The sequence below is a fragment of the Myotis daubentonii genome, chromosome 1 (genome assembly GCF_963259705.1).
Source record: "Myotis daubentonii chromosome 1, mMyoDau2.1, whole genome shotgun sequence".
Lineage (NCBI taxonomy): Eukaryota > Metazoa > Chordata > Mammalia > Chiroptera > Vespertilionidae > Myotis > Myotis daubentonii.
Genome location: NC_081840.1, coordinates 85935678 through 85959832, shown reverse-complemented (window position 1 = coordinate 85959832; position 24155 = coordinate 85935678). Strand labels below are relative to the sequence as shown.

Genomic DNA, 24155 nt, shown 5'->3' with positions numbered 1-24155 from the left:
AGAAAGTAACGCTCCTCATTGTTTTCCTTGTCTCTTCACTAAATTCTGAGCTCCCCGAGAGCATCTTATTCCTCATATATTTCCAACGCCTAGTTCAGTGTTTGGCATGATAAATAAATGTTTTTAAACAATTGGACAAATACAGGAATGCCATTATTAATTCTAGAGTTGGAATTTTCTCTATTTGTGAGATCTTTAGAATGTCCTCCCTCAAGCATGCCTATCAGATACTGTATTTCTTTTGCTTCACTTGCCAAAAGGAGCAAACAACCAGAAGGCTGCTATCTGATAGTACTGCTTTCCCTTTTCTTCTCAAGCAAAAGAAATGGAAGAGTGAGGTGTATATAAACAATTCATTATTGAAATCTTTATTTACTTCCTGCTGGAGTCAGTGTGAACTTAGTTACAACACTCAAAGACAATAAAAATGGTTCTTTTTTATTTTTATTTTTTCTGTAGCAAATCAAATGTGATTCCAAGACTCTTCTCCCCCCAGTACAAATGATCCCAGGAGAGCTGTAAGGATGTACTAGTAGGCCCTTAGGGCCCTTCTAACATGCCTCTTATTACAGTCAGCAAGTCCCCTGGAAGTCAGTGGCTCCATCCTTTCCTGCCATGCAAGTTGAACTGGGTAGGGGCATCTTCACCACAGGTAGGATCGCAGCAACCATTCTGCTCTGATGTCTTGAAATATTCCCAGTGACCAAAAAAAAAAAGAGGGGGAAAGGGGGACCTTGACTCATCTCACACTAATAACTCACTAAGTCAAACTTCACCCCTATAAACTCTTGGAGAAATTATAGAATTTCATTAGAAATATTAACTGCAGCTATTTCTCTCTTTGTCTTCCCAGCTGCTATCTTCCAACAAAAAGATGACAAAGGAGTCCCCACTTTGACTTTTAAAACCTCTTCAATTAGTTTGCTAGATATCTTTTGCTTGTCTTTCAATCCACATTCAAGCATTCTGCACCCTGCTTTCTACCCTGTAGACTGGGGCATGTGTTCTGAGTTCTGGTTGGGTTTTGCCAATGGGGAGCTCTGGCAGGAAGTAGAAGAAAGATGGAGAATGGGGTCAGGTATTTATTTCCCTAGTTCCCTTCCTAAAAGGTCACCTGGAGTTGGCCATGCGTCTTGGCTGGTCAATGCCTTCTGCTAAGGGTCTATGTAAGTCTCTACCTGTGGATGCCAGACTCCGTCCCTTTCTCCCTTCAGGCTAATCTTGAGAAAACCAGCAAATTCCAATAGAAGGGCATCTACAATAAACCTGACCAATCAATACTCCTCAAAACTGTCAAGGTCATTAAAAAGAAGGAAAGTCTGAGAAACTATCACAGTCTAAGGAAACATGATGACTAAATGTAGTATGGTATTCTGGATGGGATCCAGAAAAAAAAACTCAAGAAAAACTAATAAAACCTGAATAAAGTATGGAGTTTATTTTTTTTTGTCTTTCAATATCTTTTATTGAAATCCCAAATGAACTCTCCTAAGAACAACATAATTTTCTTTCAAATAGTTTGCCAATACAGAGACTGATACAGTATTTGGGTGCCTGCTTCTAGAGTGGATTTTATGAAGTAATTTATCTGAGCAAAAGATAAATATTTTTTATAGCACCAAGGTTATAACCTAAGGCTATAGAAAAATGATATGTTTTTCATACTCAGGGAATTGGTTAATTTCTCAAGCGAAAATTCCTTCCTAATATAAATATGAGAACAGTTTGTTAACTGAAAATTCTTTTTTTTTTTTTGGAATTTTATTTTATTTTATTTTATTTTTATTTTTTTTTATTGCTTAAAGTATTACAAAGGGTATTACATATGTGTCCATTTTATCCCCCCGTCCTAGACAGTCCCCTAGCCTCCCCTATTCCCCAGTGTCTTATGTCCATTGGTTATGCTTATATGCATGCATACAAGTCCTTTAGTTGATCTCTTACCCCCCTACCTCCTGCCCCCCAACCCTCCCCAGCCTTCCCGCTGCAGTTTGACAATCTGTTTGAGGCAGCTCTGCCTCTGTATCTATTATTGTTCAAAAGTTTATAATGGTCTCTATTGTCCATGAATGAGTGAGATCATGTGGTATTTTTCCTTTATTGACTGGCTTATTTCACTTAGCATAATGCTCTCCAGTTCCATCCATGATGTTGCAAATGGTAAGAGTTCCTTCCTTTTTACAGCAGCATAGTATTCCATCGTGTAGATGTACCACAGTTTTCTAATCCACTCATCTGTTAATGGACACTTAGGCTGTTTCCAGATCTTAGCTATGGTGAATTGTGCTGCTATGAACATAGGGGTGCATATATCCTTTCTGATTGGTGTTTCCGGTTTCTTGGGATATATTCCTAGAAGTGGGATCACAGGGTCAAATGGGAGTTCCATTTTCAGTTTTTTAAGGAAAATGGAGTTTAAATAATGTATCAGGGATGATTCCGTAGACATGACAAACACATACCAGAGGAATTTGAAATGTTAATAATAGGGGAATTGGGTGAGGAGTATATGGACATTCTCTGTACTACCTTTGTAACTTTTCTGGAAGTCTCAATCTATTCTAAAATTTGAAGTTTATTTTAAAAGAGAGAACTCAAGGTGCTATACATTTATAGTCAAGTAAAGAATGCTGAAATGAATTTACAAATAAATGCAAAATGGGCAAAACTGGTCAATATGCACTGAGTAATAGTCAAATTTTACATGTTTATGACAGAAACAATTTGCTTACTATCAATGTTTTAAAAGTTAACTTATATCTCTACAAGTTGTAAGATAACCTAGTCAAAAACAAATCCTGGACTGAACCCCGAGGGCGCCGGACCCCGCGGCGGAGTGGTCGGGGCCAGAGGGGTCCCCGGGCGGGATCAGCAGGGCGCCCAGGAGCGGGGGCTGCTGCATGGGCCTACGGGAAAGGGGGTCCCACAGGAGGCGGCGCCCGCGTCCGCACCGGGGCCTCCTTCCGCCCGCGCACCTGGGCAGGGCCGCCGCCTGGTGCACCCAGCCCCCCATTCCCGGGGACCTGGGTTCTCCCCCCTCTCCGGGTGTACGCCTTGGGAAACGTATTTCCGAGCTGTGTCGGTCACTGTTGTGCACGCTGGGGTGCCCCCGCGAGTGGTGGGGTGACAGTGTGAGGGAGATGAGAGCGTGGGGGGAAAGGGCAGTAGGAGGGGGCGGGTGGGAGGGTAGGTGGGTGCCGGGGTCGAACCCCAGCGGGTCCAGGGGTCCCCAAAGGTGTGGACGGAGTCGGCGAAGAGGGAAAGACTCGGAGGCAGTGTTCAGTTGATCAGCAGCCTAGCCAGGATCTCCAGCCAGGATCTCCAGCCAAGTTCTGGTCTGGATCTCCAGAGAGGTTCTGCTTAGGATCTCCAGCCAGGTTCTGTAGCCATGTTCCCTCGCTAGGTTCTCCAGCCAGGTTCTGTCTGAGATCTCCAGCCAGGTTCGGTCACCAGGTTCTAGTCAGGTTCTCTTGCCATATTTCTGTAGTCAGGCTCAGTCCAGGATCTTTTGCCATGTTCTCTCCAGCGAAGTTCTTCTGTCTGTAGGTTCTGTGTAGGTTCTGTATTCTGAGTTCTGACTTCTAACTTCTGTCTCTCTTGGTCCTGTCTTCTAAGTCCTGTCTCCTAAATTCTGTGTTCTGAGTTCTGTCTTTCTGTCTGGTTACATCTGTATTTATACCAGTTGATTCAATCCTATCAATCTCTATTACAAAGGTTAGGGCGTTTCTTATCTCCATTCCAGGGAGTAAAGATTATGTAGCTTAAGCATGATTGTTTGTAGTGATTAACTACCAGCCTGGCACTTAGTTAAGGAGTTTCATCCCCTCCCTGACTTCAGGGAAAAATTCCTACCTGGGGATCAACCTTTCTAGGAGAGGCATCCCCTCCCTGACTTCAGGGGAAAATCCCTACCTGGGGAAACAACCTTTCTCGGAGAGGTGACCTTGGTTAAAACACAGCGCCAAGAAGGTGAGCAAACATATTAAGAACCGTATGCCATATATGCCAGGTCCCTTGAAACAGCAAGGATGGACCGGCTCCCGGCAGGTGGGGAATCGGGGAGCCTCGGAGAATCTGAGCCGGGCTCGAAGCAGGGCCAGCAAGTATCCCCAGGCCCTGAGGGTTGTGTCGGGGAGCAGCGCCCCCCCTGTGGCCAGTGTGAGGGCACAGTGCCGGGCAGGGGAGGGAGGAGGGATGGAGTCAGACTCCAGGGCGCAGGAGGGTGTCCGCCTTATGTCTTCCAGCGGGCGCGATGGGATCTGGAATCAGGGCTGGTTCTGGCCACAGTGACACCATCTGACATCTGGAGGAGTCCCTCGGGCCACTGTCCCCAGAGATGGTGGTGCGGGGTGCATGGAGACCCGCGGAGTCCTGGCTGTGAGAGGCCTTGGAGGCGGGCTAGCATGGGCAGCTGCAGGAAGAGGTGGCTGGATTTTGGGGTATATTTGAAGACTGAGCAAAAGAGATTCTGACTGAGGGGGTGTTGGGCTGGGGCAGTGCCGGGAGCCGGTCCATGCTTGCTGTTTCAAGGGACCTGGCATATATGGCATACTGTTCTTAAGATGTTTGCTCGCCTTCTTGGCACCATGTGTTTTAACCAAGGTCTCCTCTCTGAGAAAGGTTGTTTCCCCAAGTAGGGATTTCCCCCTGAAGTTAGGGAGGGAATAAAACCCCTCAACTAAGTGCCAGGCGGGTAATTAATCACTTTAACTACGAACAATCATGCTTAAGCTACATAATCTTTACTCCCTGGAATGGAGATAAGAAACGCCCTAACCTTTGTAATAGAGATTGATAGGATTGAATGAACTGGTATAAATACAGATGTAACAAGACAGCAAGACACAGGGCCTGGAAGACAGGACCAAGAGAGACAGAGCCTAGGCACAGAACCTACACAGAACGTTCTCTAGAGACAGAAGAACTTCGCTGGAGAGAGCATGCCGGAGGATCCTGGACAGGGACTGGCCTCGAAGCCTGGAGGCAGAGCCTGGCAAGAGAGCATGGCAGGGGATCCTGGACTGAACCTGACTGCGGAGATTGGCAGGAGAGCCTGACTAGAACCTGGTGACTGAACCTGACTGGAGAACCTGGACGGAACCTCTCTGGAGATCAAGACCAGAACTTGGCTAGAGATCCTGGCTAGGCTGCTGATCAACTGAATGCTGTCTCCGTGTCATCCCTTCTTCGCCAACTCCATCTACGCCTTTGGGAACCCTTGGACCTGCTGGGGCTGGACCCCGGCATGGCAGAAGAGAGGTGGCCAGTGGCCCCCCGTGTGTGGTCTGGGGACCCAAGGCCCGCGGTTCCGTGAGGACCGCCCTCGGGGCTGCCCTGGAGGCTAAGCCACAGAAGTCCTTTGTCTCTAGGGATGTTGATGGGTGAGGTGAGTGAGGCCCATCCCAGACAATCGGATGTGTCAAGTGCAGGTTGTCAGTGACCTTGATGACAGTGATTCTGTTTGGAGTGGTGGAGGCCCAAGCTTGATGGGAATTCAAGAGAGAGTCAGGAGAGAAAGTGAGCACATTGAATGTAGATCCCTCTCTACTGGGATTGGGGAAGTGGGGTCGGAGCTGGAGGGCTTTTAAAGACAGAACACACGCCACATACCCACATACTCAAAAGCGGGTTAAAAAACACACCGGAACCACCACATACACAGCCAATTTGTGTCTGAAGTATCTGGTCAGGTTGAGATTGAAAAAATGAACAATGATCAACAAAAGCGCCAAAGACCTTAATAGACACAGGGGATATTCAGGTGGTGAATAGCATAGGAAAGGATGTGCCACCATCAGGCAAATGCAATGCGATGCAAATTAAAGCCCCAGTGAGCCACCATGGCACACCTATTGGAAAGACCAAATTCCAGGCACTGACCACACCAGGTGCTGGTGAGGAGAGGGGCCGTGGGGACAGCGCTCACTCCTGGTGGAAACGAAGATGTGCAGCCACTTACGAAGACGGTTTGACTGTTTCTTGCAAAATGAAACATACTCTTACCATGCCACCCAGCAAACCAAGTGAGGGGAGAATGTAGGTCTACGCAAAACCTGCACAACAGTTACCAGCAGCTTCACTCATAATTGTCAGAACTTGGAAGCAACCAAGATGCCCTTTCTGTAGGTGGCGGGTCAACCGTGGGACCATCAGACAATGGATTCTTCAGCTGAAAAGAAATGAGCTATCAAGCCATGGAAAGATGAAGAGGAATATGAAATGCCTGTGACTGAGGGATAGAAACCAATCTGAAAAGGCTCCACACGGTGTGACTCCAACTCTACAATGTTCTAGAAAAGACAGAATTACGGAGACAGTAATAAATCGGGGGTTGCCACGGGGGTGGGAGAAAGGAGGGATGAATGGGTGGAACTACTCTGTGTGATACTATCATGATGGACACACATCATCATACATCTGCCCAAACCCAGAGAATGGACACAGAGTGAACCCCGATGCCCACTATGGGCTCTGGGTGACCACGGGTTCATTGTGACAGATGTGGGGATGTTGCTAATGGGAAGGTAGGGGTGTGTGGGAGATCTCTGCCTTTACCCCAGGCTTGCTGTGAGCCTAGAACTCTCCAAACTATGATAGAGAACTTCAAAAACGAGAGTGGTGCAGAGGAGAGGGAACTCGAGCTGGCCCCTGCCCTCGGCGGGGCTGCCTGTGAGTCTGACATTCTCTCCTCTGCATCCCCAGCAGCCCTCCAGCCCTCGACCCACATGCTTCCTCCTGTCCCGACAGCCTGCCTCCACTCTGTCCTCTGCAATCGGCTCTGCTGCCCAGTGTGTTCTGCATCCTCCAGGGCTGTCCTGCTCCTGCTGAGGCCCAGAGGGCTCCACTCACCAGTCCCTGAATTCATGCTGCTCAGTGGGCTCCCAGAAGCACCATCCACCACCTGCCAAGCACCTGCCGAGCCAGGCCTGGGGCTCAGTGTGCCCTCCTCCCTGCCTCTTCCTCACAGCCCCTTCTGAAACAGCACCCCTTGCGTTCCACCCGCAGCACCCCCCCCCCCCGCCCCCGCTCCCACTGGCTCACATCTGCAGGGTCACTAGCTAGGAGTGGTCCAGGCATTTCAAATGCGACCTCCCCAATTCCACACTCATCTCCTCACTCCCAACCACCTCCCTCTCTCCTCCCAGCAGCCACGAGGATGCGACTTTCATTCAAAAGTCACATTTCCAAGCTAAAGGAAAATCACGTGATCATATCAATAGGTGCAGAAAAAGCATTTGACATAATTCAACAAAATGCAAAGTTCAAGGTAAAAACACCCAGCAAACTAGGAAGAGGGTAGGAGGGACATTTTAGACCTGATAAAGGACATTTGCAGAAACCCTGCCGCGAATACCACATTTATGAGAAGAAATGAGATGCTTCCTTTGGCCATCATGGCTCCTCCCTCCACCCCTTTCCCAGGTCAAGCTGGGAGTTGTGGCTAATGCACTGTGACCAGTAGAAGGAATCAAAGGTATATAGTGGCGTGATTGTCTATGCAGAACATCTTTAAAAAAAAAAATCCTATGAAGCCCTGTATGACTACCAGAGGCTTTAGCATTCCAGTCAAAGGATATCTGGAAATCTCTTGCCCATTGCAAAATATTTCACAATTTTTTTTCTTATAGAGCATGCAAAATTATAAAAAGGCCTTACAACAGGATGGCCTAACATAATAAAACAACCAACAGAAGTAGACAAATATTCAAAAGGTTATGCAATGCTTTGTTAAGTTATCACAATACTATGAACTGAAAAATAACTCAAATATCAAGATAATTCATCAGCCTACCCTGAGGAAGTCCTACAGACTGCCAAAGATATACATCATTGCCTTAGAGTAAAAAGCCCTTGCTATATTATGTTACCTAGGCAACACACCAGCATATGGTGCAGTAATGAAATAGGCATTTTTTAAAAAGTCAATTGAACAAAAGAGCAATCAATACAAAGTTCCAAACTAAATTCCATCCCCCACCTGATTGCACAAACTATTCATGTTGAAGAGAGACTCAGCCCTTAGGTGGAAACCCTCATTTTCCCAAGCCTCATATTTCTATAAGAAGGGGCTTCTACTGTATTAACAACCCTTGTGGCCCCAGTTTCTGCCTCTGTAAGAAGAGGCTCCATGACAAATATATGGTTGTGGTATGGAATATTTGCCTTTAAACTTTTTATTTCAGGCTCTTATTTAAATCTGTTTGTTTCCTCTTTCCACAGTCTTAATGCATGTGGAAAGTGTCTTGAAGCCAAGTTTAACATAGGTCTTTCTCACCTCCGTTTCAGATGCCTGGTAAAAGAACATCTCTCTCTCTCATATAAATTAGTAAAAGAGACTTCTAAATATGATCTAGTATCCCATGCTTGACCACAGAGGGAAATGTGCTGATCACACCTTATGGGAGAACTTCTCCAGTCACAGCAACATTTCTTATAAATGAATAAATTAGTATTTCTGGTCCTACCCCAATTCATGTGCATTTTAGTTAGCTAGTGTGAGCCAATTTCTAAGAACCCAATCAGGTGAGCACTGAACAAATAAATCTCTGAGCTTTGAAGCAGGGGGCTAGATTTCATCCAGCCTCCCCTAAGATGAAACATCTACCTCTTCCAGTAGGTCAGGTCTCAGAGAAGAGGCTCATTTCAGAGCTAAATCTTAGGAAAAGCTCTGCTTATTTTGAAGACTATGAAACAGAATATAGTTCCTCTCTCTTTCCTTTCCTCTTTACAATCAGGGAGCTTAGCATCAATTGTAAAGGATCTTTTAGAAATTGTTCTCAAATCTTTCATATTTGTGAAATACTTTTGAATATTAAAATTTGGGACAGCCAACTTGGATTAAACAACTTAAAACCTCTAAATAGTCCTGGCGGGTGTTGCTTAGTGGTTTGAGCGTGGGCCACACACTGAAGGGTCTCCTGAGTCACCTAGTCAAGGGCACATACTTGGGTTGCAGGTTCTACCCACACCCTGGTTGGGGTGCATGCAGGAGGCAACCAATTGATGTGTCTCTCTCACATCAATGTGTCTCTCTCTCCGCATACCTCCCTCCTTTCCACTCTCTCTTAAAAAAAAAAAAATCAGCCCTAACTGGTTTGGTGAAGTGGATAGAGCATCGGCCTGTGGACTGAAAGGTCCCAGGTTTGATGCCGGTCAAGGGCATGTACCTGGGTTGCGGGCACATCCCCAGTGGGAGATGTGCAGGAGGCAGCTGATCGATGTTTCTCTCTCATCGATGTTTCTAACTCTCTATCCCTCTCTGTAAAAAAATCAATAAAATATATATTTTAAAAAATCAATGGGAAAAACATCCTCCAGTTAGGATTAACACCAACAAATAATTAATTAATTAAAAAAAACACCTCTAAGTACGTTATTCTACCATCTCAGGGGGCCTAGAATGTATTAATAATTAACCCACTATCCCGATGGCCCCCTTTCAGCATTGTAGGGCTGTGAGATCTATTCCTACCCAGACTGGTTTCTTATACTCAGGAAGCAAAGCTCTCTATGTTCCAGTGAATCACTTCTTCCTTTCTCACTGCTATGCTTTGCCTTTGATTTCTAACATGAAGGAAATTATACAACATGCTCCATCATGACATTACATACTATGGACATAATGTTTTGAAACAAAAATTAAAGTTATGTTTCTGTGAAAACTTTGCTACATACTTTGTCATCTCAGTACTGTAGTCAAGAACTAATCTTATTTGTTTTTTATTTCCTCCATTTTTACTCACAAAATTCTATTTTGTTTACTCCTAACATTTCACTATTTTAGTGTATGTATGTCTTGCCTTCTTAAATTCTTTGTGGAATGAGGTTAGATGTTCAAAAAAATAAATAAAATAGAGAAAATACTTTCTCTTTTGTGCCTACTATCTACTGCCCTCTGGAGGTAGAAGGAAAAATGAGTGAGCCACAACCTATTACTGTACTACCTATAGTAGTATCCCAGAGATCCCTACCCAACAGGAAGGAATGTTTAAAGTAATTAGTGATCTTTAAGATGTTAACCATTACCAACCAGACTCCATCTATTCACAGGAAAGATTTTCCACTTTGCTAAAGTCCCTTCACTATGGAAAGATCTCTGGTAACTACATACCCTATTTTCAAAAGACCTCTCTAACTCCTTCACCCATATACAAACAGACATCAAAGCCCTTTCTGTTTTTAGGTCAATGCTAAGGGCCTCTATGTGAAAATTCCTTACGCCCTGTAAAACTTGAGTCTGGAAGTGAAAAAGAAAAGAGACTCAATAGTTATGACATAAAGGTACAGACAATGTCAACCTTAGAGAGAAGGCAGGGGAGGGGGCGGTAGAGATTAACCAGAGGACTTGTATGCATGCATATTAGCATAACCAATGGACACAGACACTGGGGCGGTGGGGGCTTACCCTCTGGGGTGGGAGTGGCTGGAGGGGTCAATGGGGGGAAAAAGGAGACATGTAATACTTTAAACAATAAAAAAAGGTGCAGACAATGTAACTTGTCTGTGCTTTCCAAATGTCAATGAATGTTTTAAAATGTCAACCCCTGTAATGCAGCAGAGATAGTGAGATTTTGCTTTTCGTTTTTTACAAAAACTGTAAGGCAGCTTCCAGATAACCAGCAAACAGGCAGCTTCAATTTTGTGTAGAAAAGACTGTTGATTATGCATGGACTATTTTCTTCCACCACACTATTTTGTATGGATAGCAACACTATCAGTGATGTCACCTACTAAAAAACAACAGACCCGAATGTATAGGCACATTGTGCCAACAGCCCAAATCAATGACCTGGGTAATGCAATCAGGGTAACACTATTATTCCTCATCTAAATCCTCCAAGCCCATAGAAAAATAATGCTAATCTGATGGATGTTCAAGGAATACGGTATGTGGGAAAGAAAATCAAGCCCTTGGTTAATTTCATTTAAATCCTATTGTCTACTTACAGGAAACACATCACAGAATTGAAGATCAGTATGTGGCTATATGTCGTTTTATTTTTGTATTAGTAGCAGGTTAAAAAGTGTATTAACAATCCCACACTTTCTTGGGTAAGAATATTTTTAGTAAGGATGTCTTCTAAAGGTTTGACCTCCAGCCCCAGCCAGTTTGGCTCAGTGGATAGAGCCTTAGCCTGAGGACTGAAGGGTCCCGGGCTCAATTTCGGTCAAGGCATGTACATCAATGTTTTCTCTCTCTCTAAGAGTCAATGGGAAAAATATCCTCGGTTGAGGATTTTAAAAAAACAATAAAATAAAGGATTGATCTCCAAATGTGTATTCACATAGCATACCAAAACTTTTCCATAACTGCAGCATTAGAATGATTTATAGCATTCCTTACAGAGGAGGCAGCGTTGTTTTATTTTTCGGGGTAAAAAAAAAAAAAATTTTTTTTTTTGAAAGCTACAGCTTTTAGTTTCATCTCTGCTCACATTTTGTGATTCAACTGATTCTATTTACTTATCTTCATGGCATCATAACATGGACTTACGTAGATTTAAATTTTTTCAATGTCTGAAAAGTTAGGGAACAGATCCAATAAGTCTTTTCACTCGTTTAAAAATATACACTGGGCACCTACTAGGGAAGCAGGTAGGTGAGTACATAGTCTTAGAAGACCGCACATCGGAGTCACCCCAGGGCCAGGCAGAGGCCCCGCCCCTGAGGGGGCGGGGCCCGAGCGACCGGGACGCCACTGCCGCCGCCTTCCCTGCGCGCGGAGGGCGCAGCCTGCACGGCGCGGCCTGAACCCGGGATCACCCCGCGGGCCCCCGCCATGGCTGGAAGCGGCCGGTCGCCGCAGGCCCGGGCGCTCCTGCAGCAGTGCCTGCACGCCCGGCTGCAAGTGCGCCCCGCCGAGGGGGACTCCGCGGCCCAGTGGGTGGAGGTAAAGTGAGCCCAGCTGCTCCCATTATCCTCGGGCGCGCAGGGCGGTTCTTTCCGCGCTGTCTCGGCGCCTGGTCCCCCCGCGTCTTCCTCGGGCCGGCCACGTGGCCCCCGCACCTGCTGCGGGTCAGGCCGGTCTGCCCAAACCTGCCCACACCTGCCCACAGTGGCCTGCCTGGCTTCGCCCCTCGCCTCAGCCCTGCACCACGGGCCCGCGCCTTCTCCCTCCGCCTTACGCCCGGAGGAGGAGCACGTCCCCTGCTTGGCCCGCGGGTATTTGAACTTGCGCTCACCAGCCGCCTCGGTGGACTGGAGACTTATTTGTCCCAGACCCCTTGCTTTAAAAGAGCCTTGTCAAGGCCTTGGCACTGCTGTGCCGAGATGGTCCGAGCTTGTTGGTTAAATCTGTTGCAAATATTAAAGGTCCGTTTTGACTTGATTTTCCCTTTATGTTGACAGCAGCTGGGTCAACATAAAAATGAGATTTTCCAAGAAACTTTACGTTGGGAGTAAGATGAAAGGAGGGAAATATTAGTTTATAATGAAGACTTTTAGAGGTACTCAGAAACTTTAATATAGGAGCATCTCCTTCCCTGATGAATTTGGTCCCAGATCTAGCATTCCTTAACACAATCATAGTCATTATTTTAAATACTGCTCATAACTGTGATATGTGGCTGATTATTCTTAAATCAGAATCTGTTACCCTCTGCCAAGTTGGAAATACTTATAAGCATAAATATTCCTATATTTTCCCCCTCCCCTTTTCTTTCTCAAACATTCGTGTTTCTTACTCCTTATTTTTGTTATGGCCTCTTCTGAGATCTTGATTTCTCTTCCATATATTGAAATTTTATTCTTTTTACTAGAGGCCCAGTGCACGAAATTCATGCGTGGGTGGGGTCCCTAGGCCTGGCCGGAGATCAGGGCCAATCTGTGGGGCAACCAGTGAGATGATCGGGGCCCCTGCTCGCACCCGCCTTGACTGGCCTGGCACCACCCCCTAGCCCCCCCCCCCCCGCAGGTCGGGGCCTGCAGGCTGGGGGGCAGTTCCTGCGTTGAGCGTCTGCCCCCTGGTGATCAGTACATGTCATAGTGATCAGTCATTCCACCATTTGGTCGATTTGCATATTAGGGTTTTATATAGCTAGATATTTGCCATCTTATTCAGAGAATTGCCTATTTTTATAGTTGCCTCATGGGACAGTAAATCCCAAACTGTTAATCCTTTAGATTTCTGCCATGCTTCTCGATCTTTTTATATTCTTCATGCCACTTCTCGTTATGCGAAATCACAAATATTTTAGCAGCCTTCCAAACTATCAGTTCGCATTTATTAACTTCAAAAGCTATTTTAAACCTTGCTTTTTCACTCCTACACATGGTTAAATTAGTATAAAGAGACAGTGAAAAAGTAAATTCTCTTCTCTTTCTCAAGCATCCTCTCCCTAATTCTGTTATCAAAAGTTCCAATTTTTTAAAAACTTATTTTAATTGTCAAAAGATTTGAAGGTTATTTTGGGTGTTTTAGTTTCATTTATTTAGAGCTTTGTTGTCACAAACTAATGTTTTTCTTCTTAGGAGGTGAACTTTTTTTAAGCTACAGTGAGAATTATCTGTACTTTTCTATGTATTTGATATGTTTATACTGAAAGAAGCTACAAGGCAAGTGATTCTGACTTGAACAGGGGAATTTGTAGATCACAGTTTAAGATCTATTATTGGAATAAACTAAAAGAGAATACCCTTATGAGGAGGTAATGTGGGAAGTGGAAAGAACAGGTGTCTGTTTCTGCAAATAATTAGACATTTAATTCTGACATTGCAAGTGTGCAAACATGATATGCTTGAGATTTTGGCTCATGCTAAAACAACCCAGCGGGGAGGCCTGGGACAATGGTGCAGATGACTGTCATTCAGCTCCTTGTTATGAGTAACATTGGAGACCCTGGCTTGTTCCAGAGCACAACTGTACCTTTAAAAAATCACTGTACCTCTTCTGCAGATAAATCAGGTGTGAGATCAGAACTGCATTTATATTTACATAGAAGACAATTTAGATAATACGTAGATCCCATAAGGTAAAGTTGAACTTAAATGCAATCAACAGATAAATTCAGTTCCTATTGTATACAAAGCAGTCTGTGAAGTGCTTTGAGAGTTAGATGTAAAATAAATTGTGTTTCATCCCTTAAATTTATTCTTACATCCTCATTTAATAAACACTTATATAGCTTCTGTTATGAACCAGGCACTGTTTTAAGCACCTTACAAATATTAACTTATTTAATCTTCATAATAGCTTTTGGGTAAAACAGGGATAATCTACAGAATAAAAAATTTAATGATTTACTCAGCAGCAAAATCAAATTCATCAAGTGTATCTTTCCCATATAGTCCCTATTTTACACGAGCTAATAAAGAAATATCCAAGTCATTATGTAAAACAAATAAGCTTACATTTCGCGTAACAACCTCGTGTTGTAGAACTTAGTATCATAAATGCAGTTTCCAAAGCCTAATAACGATGTTTGTTTAAAGCATTAACAGTAACGAGAAATAATTGGAAGGTTTCTTGGAGTTTATTGAAATAAAATCAGACCCTTATTTTTATGATCTGCAAGTAATTTCATGATCTATTCAGGAGGAATAGAGTGATGATGTCATCAGCTGTATGAGATATAATGCAAATTCATTTGGTGTTGAATAAATGGGGCCATGCAAACTAAATGTTTCTAAGTCTGTCAGTCTTACTTAGGGGGAGGAAACTAGTTCATAGTCTAATGATTTTGATTAGAAGTAAATGTTTGAAGGTAAATCTTGTGTTCTTCACTATGTTGGCTGTATTTTAAACTTAATTTTTTGAAAGAAATAATTGAGGAGATTGAATATTGGAAAGATTTTGTTTTCTCAACATATTTAAGAAATCAATATTGTAAAAACTTCTCTTTTGCCTTTAAACTTTACATCTGTAACAGTTGTGAAATTTTATCCATTTACCTCTTTATCTCTACATAGAAGTTTCTCTCTAATCTGCGTTTACTGTGGTGATTTCTCTTAGGTTCAGAGAGGATTAATAATCTACGTGTGCTTTTTCAAGGGAGCTGATAAAGAACTTCTTCCAAAAATGGGTACGTTTTTAATGTTGTTTCTTTTTTGAGTGAGAATGTGTAGCAATAGATAGATAAGTTTCCTGACAGGGCAAAAGGCACAATCTTAAATTTACTGGCAAGTTGTAAATGACTTAATTCTGTACTGTTGTTGACTTCAGCTATTTGTGTATTCCAAAGTTTAAAGTAAATAAGTGTGGTGGAATTCTTTTAAAACATCTGCAGCATTTCAAGTGGCTTATAGAATGGTTTTCTCTCTCTCTCTCTCTCTCTCTCTCTCTCTCTCTCTCTCTCTCTATCTCTATCTCTATCTCTATCTATCTATCTCTCTCAGATTCAGCCAGGGATACAGAAACTTGTTGGAAGCAGGATGGCCACATACAGGGAGAAACAGATGCTGCATTTCTTAAGATAGTTTTCTTATCTCCCAGAGTCCCTAACAGGAGCGTGTAGGTGACATGGGATGCATAAGATGTGGCTCCTTCAAATCTGGACAGCTCAGGTTGGCATCATTATTATGGGAGAATTTATATTAACCCTTTATGCATTTATTTGTAGGAAAAGTGTATAAATATAAGGTTCTCTGATTCTTGAACCGAGCTCAGTGTTGTGACATCCACATCTCATCCATGGGCAGAGAAAGCAGAGTCAATGTTTAAGAATCTCTGAACGATAATTGACCTGCTGCAGCCTTCCAGTTTACTGGATGGTCCATAGCCCTGCCCATTCTGTGTGGTATTTACATAAATACAGTCTCAAGACAGTATTTGATATAATAGTTATGTCTCCCAAAACCCTAAAATAATGGCGCTATCCCTAAATTGGGGACAGGTTATATTCTCTTGATGAATGAAAGACAATACCCATGAGTTCGATTAATAAGACATAAATTACACAAATGGGTAGTTGAAACATTCAGAAGTTAACCTAAAAGAGCTTCAAGTAGTGGAACTCCAGGGAAAATAGTTCAATGAAGAACAGCTTAAACTAACGGCTAAAACCCCTAGAGGGAATTTTATACTGAGACATCGAGCATGTTTGACAATTTGTCCAAGGATTAAAACTAGATTTAAGGGACCTACGATAGGTAAGAATGGAAAGCCAGTAACTGTAATGGTTTAAAATTTGAATCTAGAGGATAACAGGGAGCTTAGAGAACATGAAATGAGGGCTCCTGTTACAGAGGGTTATTTGCCAGGACCTAATGCTTGGGAATTACACATTCTGTCCATTTTCCTGAGTTAATGTTTTGCCTTGAGTTAAATCTTTACTAATCATAAAATAGTATAATAGAAATCTTCAAGAGCAGGAAGAGAATTTTTGTCCTTGTGATGTAAGATTGATGTCCTAAAGTTGTTTTTATATACATATTTTTAAATGGATCTTAGTTATAAGATGAAATGAACCAACCACATCCAAGCTGCATTTTGTTTATAATAGTCAAATCCTGTGTGCTTCCAAAAATATCTTCCTGAGTTCAATTTGAATACATGTATAAATTATGGTGAATTACAAACCCTGAGGAGGTTCGCCTTAACTCTTTTAATGAATAGTTTAACACAAAGCTTTACTAGTATATGTCATGATTCTCAGTAAAGAACTGTGACTGTAAGAATCACATTCTGCTGGTGTCAGTTATAAGCAAAATAAGTCCATCTACTATGGATAGCATTAGCTTGTATTTCCCTCTATTCCAGGAGGCAAAGTAAGCCCGTATGATGGGATTCTCTTCAACCCTACCTCATACTTATTACATGGATTCAGATCTTTCCAATCAAATCATGTGCCCTTGGGAACATAACAACCAGTTATATCCATAAAGGCTGAAATAGCATGGCTAACAGATGTGCCAAATCTTCCTCAATTCATCTTCAATATAATTGTCCTGAGATCCAGGGACCTGTCAAAACTTAACTTTCTGTATACATCATTAGAGATATTTGATTGATAACCTGTCTTGGGATTGTTGAATTTCCAACATGCCATTAATGCATTACCTCATTTTAATTCTATTTACTGACAGTTTGTATTTATATTTATTTCTGCATACTGATATTCGTATATCAATAGCATTAATTTAATTCTCAATTATAGCCTATAGAGGTAGGCGTGTAGAAGTATAATAAATTGTACTTACCTCAAAAAAAATTGTACTAACCTCTCTGGCCTTTTATTCCAAAATTACCTCCCGACTCTGTTACTAGCCTGAGGCCTGGATAGCTAGATGGTGCGTTCCACTGGAATGAAGTGCTCTGGAGAGTTACAGTTTCCTTGGAAGCAGTCAGTCAGGACTGCTGGCTATGCAGCAAAGTCCTATTTGTAACAGAATATAGTAGTGATATTTTAAAATAGATGTAAGTGAAGTGAAAATTGATAGTGCTTGCCCTGGCCAGGTGCACAGTTGATTGGAGCATCACCCTATACACCAAAAGGTTGCAGGTTCGATTGCTGGTCAGGGCACATACCTAGGTTGTGGGTTCCATCCCCTGTCGGAGTGCGTACGGGAGGCAACCAATCATAGTTTCTCTCTCACATCTATGTTTCTCTCTTTCTCTCTCTTCCTTCTCTCTCTCTAAAATCAATGTTAAAAAACACACATATCCTCCAGTGAGGATTTAAAAAAAGAAAAGAAAAGAAAATGGGTAGGAGTTAGTTCATTTGGATGGGCAGGTTTTTACCAGGTTAATTTCCTAGTTTGTCGAGTGGGGCAATCATACTGAATCCTTACTAATAATATTTACTACAGAGTCCATGATAATTGAAAACATTGACTAGCCCACCAGAAAGCATACTTTTTCAAGCCTAATTATTGGGCAGGAATATGAGTTTTATATAGTTTATTTTACCATTTGTCCTCTCAGAACTGTTGTTTACAAGCAGAAGCTATTTATACTTTACTAGAAGCCACGTGCACAAATTTGTGCACTGGTGGGGTCGCCTGGCCAGCGATCGAGGCCTTTAGCGGGGGCTAGCCAGCAGGGGGGAGGGGCCATGGGAGGTTGGCTGTGGGAGCACACTGACCACCAGGGGGCAGCTCCTGCATTGAGCATCTGCCCCCTGGTGGTCAGTGCACATCATAGCGACTGGTCAACCGGTCGTTCCGGTCGTCTGGTCCTAATGGTCACTTAGGCTTTTATATATATAGATAGAGATAGGAAGATCCTAAGGCTATGTATATTAGGCATTTCTTTTGTTTATTGTTTTGAAAATGGCTAATGTTGAGATCTAAAGATTTTGTAAGTTTAAAATTTTTGGTACACATCAATATTTATGGTGATTGTGATACTTCTTATTAGCTATCAGTATTAAATTCATAAGTGCCGTAAAAATAATTTTTTTAAATATATTTTATTGATTTTTTACAGAGAGGAAGGGAGAGGGATAGAGAGTTGGAAACATCGGTGAGAGAGAAACACCGATCAGCTGCCTCCTCCACACCCCCTACTGGGGATGTGCCCGCAACCAAGGTACACGCCCTTGACCCAAATTGAACCTGGGACCTTTCAGTCCTCAGGCCGACGCTCTCTCCACTGAGCCAAACCGGTTAGGGCTATAAAAATAATCTTGTGTATAAATAAAGATATGCCAGTAACTCTAAACCTTTTGACTTATTTTTCAGTTGTAACAATGAATTTCTGATGATTCTTGCTTTCACTTTTACTCTTCTCCCATGGGTTATTTTTGTAAAATGGTTAGTCCATATTAATAGGGCCTTTGAGATTATGAAATAATTGTAAATCAACTGGTTTATAATGGAATTGAAACTGGTACTTTTGTTTCAGCTTAGAACTCTATGCAACTAAGTTTAAAATAATAAATGCACTAAGGTTTTTATTTAATACTAGAGGGCTGGTGCATGAATTCTGCACCAGTGGGGTCCTTCAGCCTGGCCTGCGGGATCGGGCCAAAACCAGCTCTCCGACATCCCCTGAGGGGTCTCGGATTGCGAAAGGGTGCAGGCCAGGCCAAGGGACCCAACCGGTGCACGATCGGGGCCGGGGAGGGATGCGGGAGGTTGGCTAGCCGGGGAGGGGCCACGTAAGGGCTCCAGGGCATGTCAGGCCCGTCTGGCTCAGCCCCAATTGACCAGACCCCAACAGCAAGCTAACATACTGGTCGGAGCGTCTGCCCCCTGGTGGTCAATGCATGTCATAGCAAGCAGTTGAGCGGCCTTAGCACATCATTAGCATATTACACTTTGATTGGTTGAACCGATGACCGGACACTTAGCATAAAAATGTTTTTTAAATTTATTGATTGATTTTAGAGAAAGAGAGAAACATTGTTTTGTTGATTCACTTATTTATGCATTCATTGGTTGATTCTTATATGTGCCCTGGCCGGGGATTGAACCTGCAACATGGCATATCGGAACAACACTAAACAACTGAGCTACCTGGCCAGGGCTAATATCTATAATAATAAAAGAGTAATATGCTAATTAAACTGGATGTCCTCCGGGATGTCCTTCCAGACGACCTTCCAGATGACCTTCCGGATGAAGCCTGGGCTGCGAGGAAAGCCCGGGTCCCGGGTGCCAGAGGGAAGCTGGTGCCGGCAGCCCGAGGAAGGAAGGCCTACTCTTGCATGAATTTCGTGCATCGGGCCTCTAGTTCTTTTATGAAGGAGAATTTGGTGCTTTATAGAGGAGGATTTATCACGGTATTTTTCTAATGCTGTTTGCTGATGAAATGTAAAAAGGAACAAGAAGGCAAAATCTTCTCATGTATCCCCCTGGGGCAACAATATAGGGTGTTCCAAAAAAAATGTATACACACTTTATCAGCTGACAACTCACTTAATTTTCACTTCTTTTCAGATTTAAGTGATTTGAAATAATGCAAGAAGCCAGACTAAGCTTTGAACAAAGAAAATTTATCCTAAAGCATCACTATACTTTTTTTATGGGGATACATAAAAGATAAAGTTTATAGTACAAAACTCGGCAACAGTTGACGAATTGAGGGCACACAAACATTGAACAAAATGATTCTTGATGTTTTTGATACCATTGCTTCGAGTTATCAGCAGTGCCTGGACCAAAACGGTCATCAGTTTGAAAACAGGCATTGACAAAAAAAAAAGTATTCATCTCTGTAGATTCTTTTAAATTTTAAAAATAAGCTGTATGTAAATTAACTGACTTTATAGTCATTCCAAGTGTGTTATACATTATTTGGGACACCCTGTATTTTGAGATTTCAGTATACAGTTATTTTAGTTCTTTCTGGATGAACTTATTGTTAGGAGATCTTAACTGCCAAGTCACACTTAAAGCATTATGCCATTTTCTGCATAAAATTTGCCTTGTTTTTCATTCTTTGATCTTTTAGCTTCGTGAGGCACTTTTTAAAATTTAAATAAAGACTTTGGGTAAAAAGCATGAACTGAAAAACTGTGTGTTAAATATGAGATTTGCTGACTAGAGAATTGTTGGTTTTCTGTTTTTTCTTTTCTCCATTTGTTTTTCACTTCTAAGCATTTTTCCTTTCTTCCCCACCCAGTTAATACACTGTTAAATGTGAAATTAAGCGAAACAGAAAATGGCAAGCTCGTCTCTATATTGGAGCTACCTGGCAACATCCTCATCATTCCTCAAGCCACCCTTGGGGGGAAAGTGAAAGGAAGAAGCATGCAGTATCACTGTAACTCTGGGAAAGAAGAAGGGTTAGAACTCTATTCCCAATTTGTGAGTCTCTGTGAAAAAGAATTGGCTGCGAACAGCAAGTGTGCTGAAGCTGGGGTTGTGGTGGAACATGGCACTTACGGGAACAAGCAGGTGTTGAAGCTGGATACCAATGGACCATACACACACCTGATTGAGTTTTGAGAAGTTAAAAGTTTCTACAGCTGTTTTCTGGTATGAAGTGATCCAAACTATAATTAGATTTCCCTTGCCCCTCTTCTTCTTCAATATGATCATCTGAAGCATTTTTAGACAAGAAAATCCTGGGTCCCACCCATAACTCTGCAACCTGCTAATTGAATGACCTTGCCAATCACTTGTACTCTGGATCTCAGTCACCTTCCATTCTGCTTTCCCCTACACTTTGACTTGAAATTTTGAGAAATGCTTTCTATTCACTTTATGGTCATTGTGGAAATGTTCTTAGCTGTATGTGTTTTGTAAATGAGTTTTGTGCAATCAAGAAAAATATATTTCTTTTTTTTTTTTTTTTTTTTTTTTTTTAAATATATTTTATTGATTTTTTACAGAGAGGAAGGAAGAGAGATAGAGAGTCAGAAACATCGATGAGAGAGAAACATCGATCAGCAGCCTCCCGCACATCTCCTACTGGGGATGTGCCCACAACCCAGGTACATGCCCTTGACCGGAATCGAACCTGGGACCCTTCAGTCCACAGGCCGACGCTCTATCCACTGAGCCAAACCGGTTTTGGCGAGAAAAATATATTTCTTATACCCTCAAATTTATGTGGTATGTAATAAAAATAACCATTAAAATTAGTTAAAATCCAGCACAAACTAATTATAATCTTGTCAGTTTTGTTTTACTATTCAGTTTTCTATATTTTGAATGAAAAAATATGCAATTTACTATTCTTTTTAATACCTATGAAAATGTAATATAGAAATGTTACTGTGTATTATAATATTACTTTCCAAGGATATCAAAGTGTTTTTAAATTATTTTAAGAATCTTTATTTGATATAGGAACAAGGTATGGGGAATTAAAAGTTGTTTTTATTTGCTATATCAATGGGTTACTATTCTCTTTCTCAGTTTTTTCCAATGCAATGTATGTCTCATTTTTTCTCTGTCATTTTAAAAAGTATATGCTTCATGAAAGTATTGTTAATTTACAATTTTTAAGGAAGTTCCTCTCTTATTGAATTAGAAAGCTATAAAAGGAAGACAAAGGTAATTTTGGGGAAACAAGTTCACTTGTTCATTTCTGTATTATCTACTTAATGATTTGAAGCCCGTGTAATTTTTTTCTATTAGTGAATGTCTCTGTTCTCCCTCCTCCACCTCTACCCCAGCAAAATTTGTATGTTGAAGTTCCCCAATATGATGGTATTAGGAGACGGGGCCCTTTGGGAGTAATTAGGGGTCATGAGGTCATGAGAGTGGCGCCTTCATGATGGGATTAGCACCCTCATGAGAAGAGACACCATGTGAGGATGCAGTGAGAAGAGGACCATTTATAAGCTAGGAAGAACCCTTACCAAAAACTGACCATGCTGCCATCTTGGTCTCAAACTTCTAACCTTCAGAACTATGAGAAAATAAATTTCTGTTTAAGTCACCTAGTCTGTAGTATTTTGATATGACAGTCCAACCTAAAACAGATAGCTAAAGACAAGCGAGGAAGATATATAAGAACCTGAAAGAGTAAATGAATCAATAAAATGTAATACTCTGTTTTTGCAAACTCCTATGATATGATTTAAAAAAATATTTTAAACAGTAAAAAGTAAAAACCAAATAATTCTAATCATCAAAAAGATGAAGAAATTAACTTGAATAAACTTAAGTACTAGCTGCTGAAAATTCTTAGTCTTACCAGTTCCTTAGGCCAGTGTTCCTAAGACACTTAAAATTTTTATCACACACAAAAAAAAACATATTTCTCTTTAATAGTATATTAAAATATACTATCTTATTTTGGAAGTTGAGAATCAATAACTGGCTTGGTAATGAACTCTTTGTCCTTAACTTTTGCTTTATTGATTCAAAATGCATTTATTGAAATATAATAAACTATTCATAAACTTGCAAACTCCAGTTTTCTCAAAGTTTCTACAAGGAGGTATATATGTCTTTCAAAAAGATTATGTGTCTTCTATTTTAAATCATTTTGATTTTGTGTATAGGTAAAATGCTGACTCACAGCCCTAGGCTGCTATTTTATAGTTCAGGCAATTTTTCTTTAAAAGAAAAAATTTGCTTGAGAATAGCAATTTCAACCACATGAAAGGTTATTAAGTGGAAAGTGATGACCAACTTTGTTTTATTTCCAAGGAGACTAGAACAAGAGGCAAATGGCAAGAGAATTCGTGGATATGAAAATAATTACACCTTGGTTTTCTGTAGCTCTTCTGGCCCAAGGTGCCCAAAGAACCTTCAATAAATATCTCATTTTATCTTCCCAGTATATAATGAGGATAGTGCTGTGGAAATGAAGACAATGCTTAAATAATTTTCTCAAGATCACACAATAGGGAGGAATAATTTCCATCTTCCTGATTTTTCTTGTAGTAAGAATTATTGAAATTGATCTTGATAAAAGTTTAGCATCTCTCAATATTGGTCATTTGATAAAGAATAGCCAATAAATTGGTTTATTTACTAAATTGGGTGGCAGAGTTATGAAATAAGACAAGGATGGAATATAGACAATAAATTGTAATAACTATGTATGGTGTCAGGCATGTACTAAACTTATTGTGAACAATTTATAAGGTATATAAATGTCCAATGACCACAATATTGTGCACCTGAAACTAATATAATATTGTATGTCAACTATAATTTTAGAAGGCTTCCAAGATGGTTCCAAGCTGCACTCACCCACTCCGGGCCCCAAACCAGATTTACAACTAAATTACAGAGCAATCAATCTGAATAACTAACTGAAGCCTAGCTGAACTGAAATGTCCTATCCAAGGACTTACAGAAGCCACATAGAGACTGGTAAGTAGGGCAGAGATTCGGAAAGGGTTAGCCCCCAAACCCAGGTGTGGCAACTGAGAGGCCAGAAGGATATCAGCTGTAAAACGCCCTGTTCCCCTGAGCGTGGGGTCTCAACCCCATACAGGGACCCCCAATTCAGAGCAACAGAGATAGGAAGAGGAGCCCAAAAAGCATTGGGTGGTGAAGGTCAGTGGGGATTCAGTCGCCTGGGAGACCCAGACACCGCCTTCCCAGGGATGAGCACTCTGTTGTTACAGCGTCATCCTGGGGAGCAGACCAGCATCCTCAGTTCCGCAGAGCCTAGTATTGGCATAGGAACAGGCATATAGTTCAATGGAAGAAAGCATAGAGCCCAGACATAAACCCATGACTTTATGGTCAGTGAATATTTTGACAAAGGACGCAAGAGCATACAATGGAGTAAAAACAGTCTCTTCAATACATTGAGTTGAGAAAATTGGACAGATACATACAAAAAAAAAATGAATTAGACCACC

The 24155-nt window shown here is 41.7% G+C and overlaps 1 protein-coding gene across 1 annotated transcript; it reads left to right on the top strand.

Annotated features, from left to right (window-relative positions):
- Window positions 1-11689: 11689 nt before the first annotated feature.
- DTD2 (D-aminoacyl-tRNA deacylase 2) lies at window positions 11690-22270 on the top strand. Its single transcript, XM_059709733.1, has 4 exons — window positions 11690-11890; window positions 14951-15020; window positions 20504-21133; window positions 21386-22270. The coding sequence occupies exons 1-3, from the start codon at window positions 11780-11782 to the stop codon at window positions 20827-20829; spliced, it is 507 nt and encodes a 168-aa protein (XP_059565716.1). The 5' UTR covers window positions 11690-11779; the 3' UTR covers window positions 20830-21133; window positions 21386-22270.
- Window positions 22271-24155: the final 1885 nt, after the last annotated feature.